The sequence below is a fragment of the Falco cherrug genome, chromosome 19 (assembly GCF_023634085.1).
Source record: "Falco cherrug isolate bFalChe1 chromosome 19, bFalChe1.pri, whole genome shotgun sequence".
Taxonomy (NCBI): domain Eukaryota; kingdom Metazoa; phylum Chordata; class Aves; order Falconiformes; family Falconidae; genus Falco; species Falco cherrug.
Genome location: NC_073715.1, coordinates 3,144,503 through 3,152,199, shown reverse-complemented (window position 1 = coordinate 3,152,199; position 7,697 = coordinate 3,144,503). Strand labels below are relative to the sequence as shown.

The window sequence follows — 7,697 nt, the reverse complement described above, 5'->3', positions numbered from 1 at the left end:
GAGCTGCTCCTCAACGGCAAGATGACCATGAGTGCGGTGGTGAGGAAGGTGGCGGACAGGCTGACTGAAACGATGGAAGGTGGGAAGCTCCTCTCCTTACCTGGGAGCGGGAGGAGGCGCAACGGCTGCCAGAGGCCGGTTTTACCCGGTGAACGTGGTACCAGAGGCTCTGTGGGCTGCGGTACAGTGGAAAACTGGCCCTGAACTTGGAGAAGGAGCCACCCAAAGTGGCTTTGCTGCCAGAGGGGTTGTAAATGCTGCCCCCCCACCCCAAAATGGCCTCTGAGCGCCGTGTTCGTAGCGGTTCTCTGAGGACCACAGCGTCACCGCGTCCTCCGGAGCCGCAGGAGCACCGCGGGGCTGGCAGAGCTTGACGCCACCATCTTTCTCCTCTGGCCTAGACGGGAAGACGATGGATTACGCTGACGTCTCCAACACGTTTGTGCGCCTGGCGGACACGCACTTCGTACAGAGGTGCCCAGCGGTCCCTGAAACCGTCGAGACCCCCAATGCGCCGCCTCCCCCTGCGCCCACGTTGGTGATCAATGAGAAGGACATGTACGTCGTGCCCAGGCTGAACCTCGTAGGTGAGGAGCCCCTCGTCCTCGGGGTGACCTTGGGTGCTACTGGGTGCTTCGAGGGATCTTGGGGGAGCGCTCGGCCACACGCTGTTCACCTGAAACCCTAACAATAGTTTTTCAAAGCAAACACCGTCTTTTGTGTTTGGCAGGGAAAGGGAAGCGTCGACGATCGTGCGATGAGGAAGAGAACGGCGAACACAAGGCCAAAAAGCAGAAGCAAGATGGAGAAAGCCCCGAGGTACTGGGGGCGCTGATGCAGCGTCGCCCTTGGCTCTCCGGGGCCATAACGCGGAGCCGGGCCTGCGGCTCCTGGGAAGCTCGTGCCTGTCTCGCACGTGTCACCTTCGCTGGGGACACAGCTCTGTCCCTGCGCTACCGAGGGCTGAGCTCCTTCCTCTGAGCTTATGGGCTGGGGGGATCCAGCATCTTCCCAAAGGCATTCCCCTGGGGAAACCAACCAAGGAGTCTGGGGGCTCCTCTCCCTCCCTCGGTTTTTGGTGGCTCCTCTCGCTCCCTCGGTTTTTGGGCTCCTCTCCCTCAGTTTGTTGGCTCCTCTCCCTCAATTTTTGGGCTCCTCTCCCTCCCTCATTTTTTGGGGTCCTCTCCCTCGGTTTGGTGGCTCCTCTCCCTCAATTTTTGGGCTCCTCTCCCTCCCTCGGTTTTTGGGCTCCTCTCCCTCAGTTTGTTGGCTCCTCTCCCTCAGTTTGTTGGCTCCTCTCCCTCAGTTTGTTGGCTCCTCTCCCTCAATTTTTGGGTTCCTCTCCCTCAATTTTTGGGTTCCTCTCGCTCAATTTTTGGGCTCCTCTCCCTCCCTCGTTTTTTGGGCTCCTCTCCCTCGATTTGGTGGCTCCTCTCCCTCGGTTTGGTGGCTCCTCTCCCTCAATTTTTGGGTTCCTCTCCCTCCCTCGGTTTTTGGGGTCTTCTCCCTCAATTTGGTGGCTCCTCTCCCTCGGTTTGGTGGCTCCTCTCCCTCAATTTTTGGGCTTCTCTCCCTCCCTCAGTTTTTGATGGCTCCTCTCCCTCCCTCAGTTTTTGATGGCTCCTCTCCCTCCCTCGGTTTTTGGGCTCCTCTCCCTCAGTTTGGTGGCTCCTCTCCCCCTCACAGCCTCCACCCGACGATGGCATTTACTGGCAAGTCAACATCGACCGGTTCCACCAGCATTTTCGAGACCAGGGGATCGTCAGCGCCGTGGCCAACCGCATGGATCAGGTTCGTGGGGGCACTCGGAACCTCCTGCTGTCGCTCTCCACGTCACGGGGGGAGCTTGGTGATGGTTGTCATGGTGGGGAGGTTCAAACCCTGCCCCCGGGCAGGCAGGGGTGGCCCACGCTGGGTTCCTGCTGCAGGAAGAGCTCAGCACAACGCTCCCACACTAAAAACTTGTCTCCTTCCCCCCAAAACCAGACCAGCAGCGAAATAGTGCGGACGATGCTGCGGATGAGCGAAGTCACCACGTCCTCCAGCGCGCCGTACACCCAGCCGCTCTCTTCCAACGAGGTGGGTTCCTGCCCCTGAGAAATCGGGGTGTAGCTGAGGCCCTTCTCCGCTGCCACGGCTTCCGCACCATCTTTGGATCACGCAGGAAAACTCTGTGGAGCGCCTGCAGATTTAGGACAGCTGGTTATTCCGTGTTACCCCCCCAGGACAGCTGGTTACTCCGTGTTACCCCCCAGGACAGCTGGTTACTCCGTGTTCCCCCCCAGGACAGCTGGTTACTCCGTGTTCCCCCCCAGGACAGCTGGTTACTCCGTGTTCCCCCCCAGGACAGCTGGTTACTCCGTGTTCCCCCCCAGGACAGCTGGTTACTCTGTGTTCCCCCCCAGGACAGCTGGTTACTCCGTGTTCCCCCCCAGGACAGCTGGTTACTCCGTGTTCCCCCCCAGGACAGCTGGTTACTCTGTGTTACCCCCCAGGACAGCTGGTTATTCCACGTTACCCCCCCAGGACAGCTGGTTACTCCGTGTTACCCCCCCAGGACAGCTGGTTACTCCGTGTTACCCCCCAGGACAGCTGGTTACTCTGTGTTACCCCCCAGGACAGCTGGTTACTCCGTGTTCCCCCCCAGGACAGCTGGTTACTCCGTGTTCCCCCCCAGGACAGCTGGTTACTCCGTGTTCCCCCCCAGGACAGCTGGTTATTCCACGTTCCCCCCCAGGACAGCTGGTTATTCCACGTTCCCCCCCAGGACAGCTGGTTATTCCACGTTCCCCCCCAGGACAGCTGGTTATTCCACGTTCCCCCCCAGGACAGCTGGTTATTCCACGTTCCCCCCCCAGGACAGCTGGTTATTCCATGTTACCCCCCCAGGACAGCTGGTTATTCCGTGTTCCCCCCCAGGACAGCTGGTTATTCCACGTTCCCCCCCAGGACAGCTGGTTACTCCGTGTTCCCCCCCAGGACAGCTGGTTATTCCGTGTTACCCCCCAGGACAGCTGGTTATTCCGTGTTCCCCCCCAGGACAGCTGGTTATTCCACGTTCCCCCCCAGGACAGCTGGTTATTCCATGTTACCCCCCCAGGACAGCTGGTTCTTCCACGTTCCCCCCCAGGACAGCTGGTTCTTCCACGTTCCCCCCCAGGACAGCTGGTTATTCCACGTTACCCCCCCAGGACAGCTGGTTATTCCACGTTCCCCCCCAGGACAGCTGGTTATTCCGTGTTACCCCCCCAGGACAGCTGGTTATTCCACGTTACCCCCCCAGGACAGCTGGTTATTCCACGTTACCCCCCCCAGGACAGCTGGTTACTCCGTGTTACCCCCCAGGACAGCTGGTTACTCCGTGTTACCCCCCAGGACAGCTGGTTACTCCGTGTTACCCCCCCCAGGACAGCTGGTTATTCCGTGTTCCCCCCCAGGACAGCTGGTTACTCCGTGTTCCCCCCCAGGACAGCTGGTTACTCCGTGTTCCCCCCCAGGACAGCTGGTTACTCTGTGTTACCCCCCAGGACAGCTGGTTATTCCACGTTACCCCCCCAGGACAGCTGGTTACTCCGTGTTACCCCCCAGGACAGCTGGTTACTCCGTGTTACCCCCCCAGGACAGCTGGTTACTCTGTGTTACCCCCCAGGACAGCTGGTTACTCCGTGTTCCCCCCCCAGGACAGCTGGTTACTCCGTGTTCCCCCCCCAGGACAGCTGGTTACTCCGTGTTCCCCCCCCAGGACAGCTGGTTACTCCGTGTTCCCCCCCAGGACAGCTGGTTATTCCACGTTCCCCCCCAGGACAGCTGGTTATTCCACGTTCCCCCCCAGGACAGCTGGTTATTCCACGTTCCCCCCCAGGACAGCTGGTTATTCCACGTTCCCCCCCAGGACAGCTGGTTATTCCACGTTCCCCCCCAGGACAGCTGGTTATTCCATGTTACCCCCCCCCAGGACAGCTGGTTATTCCGTGTTCCCCCCCCAGGACAGCTGGTTATTCCACGTTCCCCCCCAGGACAGCTGGTTACTCCGTGTTCCCCCCCAGGACAGCTGGTTATTCCGTGTTACCCCCCAGGACAGCTGGTTATTCCGTGTTCCCCCCCAGGACAGCTGGTTATTCCACGTTCCCCCCCAGGACAGCTGGTTATTCCACGTTACCCCCCCAGGACAGCTGGTTATTCCACGTTCCCCCCCAGGACAGCTGGTTATTCCGTGTTACCCCCCCCAGGACAGCTGGTTATTCCACGTTACCCCCCCCAGGACAGCTGGTTATTCCACGTTACCCCCCCCAGGACAGCTGGTTACTCCGTGTTACCCCCCCAGGACAGCTGGTTACTCCGTGTTACCCCCCCAGGACAGCTGGTTACTCCGTGTTACCCCCCCAGGACAGCTGGTTATTCCGTGTTCCCCCCCCAGGACAGCTGGTTACTCCGTGTTACCCCCCCAGGACAGCTGGTTATTCCACGTTACCCCCCCCAGGACAGCTGGTTATTCCACGTTCCCCCCCCAGGACAGCTGGTTATTCCACGTTCCCCCCCAGGACAGCTGGTTATTCCACGTTCCCCCCCAGGACAGCTGGTTATTCCGTGTTCCCCCCCAGGACAGCTGGTTACTCCGTGTTACCCCCACTTACATTCTCGCTGGTTTTCCTCCCCTAGATATTCCGGTCTCTCCCAGCCGGATACAACATCGGGAAGCAGGTTTTGGACCAGTATCTCACCCTGTTAGCAGATGACCCGGTAAGACACGTGTGATTATTTTTGCTGCCCTAATTAAGGCAAGGCCTCGGTGGCGTAAGGACGTCCGGTGCCGCTCGATGGCGCTTCCTGGCCGAGCTCTGCACCCCGCGCCTGTGCCGCCTCAAACCGAGGAAAAATCATTTTTCTACTGATATTTAAAAGATACTGAGAGTGTTAAAATAAAATATGGCCAATGTTCTTAGGCTGTTAAGATCGAGAGATATTTCCCGCCCCCTAAGATCTGTGTATTATTTCTCACAATCAAGATTTTAAGAAAATCAGGGGGTTTATTACTTTGGGCGGTGCTAAACTGTTGTGGTTTTTTTTTTCTTGTAGCTGGAATTTGTGGGTAAATCCGGGGACAGCGGCGGGGGCATGTACACTGTCAGTATCCTTTGTGGGTTAACGCCCTGACCCAGCGTTTTCCAGCGCGTGAAACTATTCCCGAGTGCCGGTGTTCTCCCTTGACCTTGACCTTGTACAGACCTTCACAAGGCCCTGGCGTCTCTGGCGACGGCCACCCTGGAGTCCATCGTGGAGGAAAGGTGACGCGGCGATTTGGAGACCTCACGGGCTCGTGCCTGACCCTTTCCCGCTTCCCGCCGCTGCTTTATTTCCCTCTCCCGCTCAGATTCGGTTCCCGCTGCGCCAGGATATTCCGCTTGCTCCTGCGAAAGAGGCACTTGGAGCAGAAGCAAGTGGAGGATTTTGCCATGATCCCGGCCAAGGAAGCCAAGGACATGCTCTACAAGATGCTGTCGGAGAATTTTGTGTCCCTGCAGGTGAGTGTGGCCACCCTGTCACGGGAGGGGACAGAGAGTGAGGACTGGGGAGATCTCAAAGGCTTCGAACGTCGCCCTCCTCCTCCTCCTCCTCCTCCTTCTCCCGGCAGGAGATTCCCAAGACTCCCGACCACGCGCCGTCCCGCACCTTCTACCTCTACACCGTGAACGTCCTGTCCTCCGCGCGGATGCTGCTGCACCGCTGCTACAAGGTACGTCGCAGCCCCCGCCCGGGGCGCTGCCGATGACCCGCCAGGGGCTCTGCGCAGTCTGCCTGTCCCCAAAAGCCACCGGCACCGGGCTTGTCCCTGCTGGCTCCCACGTGGCCTCCAGCCACGCGAATGTTCCTCAGCGGGGGGAGATTCCGGCCCCCAGCACGCTCCTGCTCCAGGCGGTGGAGCCCAGGGGTTCTCCAGCACCGCCACCACATGTGGTTTTCCACCACCACGGCACATGGTTCTCCTCCTCCACCACCACCACAACGCGTGGTTCTCCATCTTCACCATCACCACCACCACCATGTGTCGTTCTCCACCACCACATGTGGTTCTCCACCACCATCACCATGGCACATGGTTCTCCACCACCATCATCACCACCCCCATGGCACGTGGTTCTCCTCCACCACCACCACAACGCGTGGTTCTCCATCTTCACCATCACCACCACCACCACGTGTCGTTCTCCACCACCACATGTGGTTCTCCACCACCATCACCATGGCACATGGTTCTCCACCCCCGTCATCACCACCCCCATGGCACGTGGTTCTCCTCCACCACCACCACAACGCGTGGTTCTCCATCTTCACCATCACCACCACCACCACGTGTCGTTCTCCACCACCACATGTGGTTCTCCACCACCATCACCATGGCACATGGTTCTCCACCACCATCATCACCACCCCCATGGCACGTGGTTCTCCTCCACCACCACCACAACGCGTGGTTCTCCATCTTCACCCATCACCACCACCACCACGTGTCGTTCTCCACCACCACGTGTCGTTCTCCACCACCACATGTGGTTCTCCACCACCATCACCATGGCACATGGTTCTCCACCACCGTCATCACCACCCCCGTGACACGTGGTTCTCCACCGCCATCTCTTCCACCACCACACACGGTTCTCCACCACCACCAGCTCCTCACCACCACACGTGTTTCTCCACCACCACGCGTGAGCAGTGACGGCTGCTGGGCCACCCCCCGCCTCCCCTCACAGCCCCCAGCCCCACGAGCGCCGGGGCTGGGTGTGACACCCCCCACCTCACTCTGGCCACTCTCCCAGCTGGTGCCGCGGTGGGTGGCAGCAGCGACGTCCCCGTTTCACCCCCCCCACCCCGGGCTGAGCTGCCAGCACGTGGCCGCCCCCCACCCCCACACCCCCCCCAGCCCCATTTCTCTCCCCAGAGCGTGGCCAACCTGATGGAGCGGCGCCAGTACGAGACCAAGGAGAACAAGTGAGCGCGGGGCCGCGGGTGACGCGAGGGCTGGGTGGTGGCTTTGGTGGGGACCAAAGCCACCGTTTTCTTCTGCCCCCTCCCCCCAGGAGGCTGCTGGAGAAGTCGCAGCGGGTGGAAGCCATCTTGGCCTCCATGCAGGCCACCGGCGCTGAGGACGCGCAGCTGCAGGAGATCGAGGAGATGATCACGGCCCCTGAGCGGCAGCAGCTGGAGACCCCTCAAACGCAACGTCAACAAGTGAGCGCTGCCGGGGGGGGGGGGGAGGGACACGAGTGGGCTGGGGACCCCATCAATGTGCTGGGGACCCCCTCCATGGGCTGGAGACCCCGTGATGGGCTGAGGACCCCGTGATGGGCTGGGGGCCCCCGTTGGTGGGCTGGGGACCCTCTCCATGAGCTGGGGACCCTGTCAGTGGGCTGAGGACCCCGTGATGGGCTGGGGACCCCATGATGGGCTGGGGACCCCGTTGGTGAGCTGGGGGACCTCGCCTATGGGCTGGGGACCCCGTTGGTGGGCTGGGGACCCCATCAATGAGCTGGGGACCCTGTGGGCCACCGCTGCACCTGCCCCCCAGGATCGACGCCAGCGAGAACCAGGTGGACGAGACCATCTTCGTGCTGGAGTCGTTCATCGAGAGCACCGTGAAGAGGCCCTGAGGGGGGAGGGGCGCGGGGGGGGGCGGGGCCGAATAAAGCACGAGCCGC

The 7,697-nt window shown here is 60.6% G+C and overlaps 1 protein-coding gene across 1 annotated transcript in view; it reads left to right on the top strand.

Annotated features, from left to right (window-relative positions):
• POLR3C (RNA polymerase III subunit C) overlaps positions 1 to 7,656 on the top strand; it is a 7,928-nt gene extending 272 nt beyond the window's left edge. The window contains 14 exon segments of the mRNA XM_055697228.1: positions 4 to 79; positions 402 to 587; positions 731 to 819; positions 1,687 to 1,791; positions 1,987 to 2,079; positions 4,660 to 4,740; positions 5,077 to 5,128; positions 5,225 to 5,285; positions 5,372 to 5,522; positions 5,633 to 5,734; positions 6,941 to 6,990; positions 7,080 to 7,209; positions 7,211 to 7,230; positions 7,568 to 7,656. Coding sequence (XP_055553203.1) covers positions 4 to 79; positions 402 to 587; positions 731 to 819; positions 1,687 to 1,791; positions 1,987 to 2,079; positions 4,660 to 4,740; positions 5,077 to 5,128; positions 5,225 to 5,285; positions 5,372 to 5,522; positions 5,633 to 5,734; positions 6,941 to 6,990; positions 7,080 to 7,209; positions 7,211 to 7,230; positions 7,568 to 7,649 — 1,278 coding nt within the window. The 3' untranslated portion in view covers positions 7,650 to 7,656.
• Positions 7,657 to 7,697: the final 41 nt, after the last annotated feature.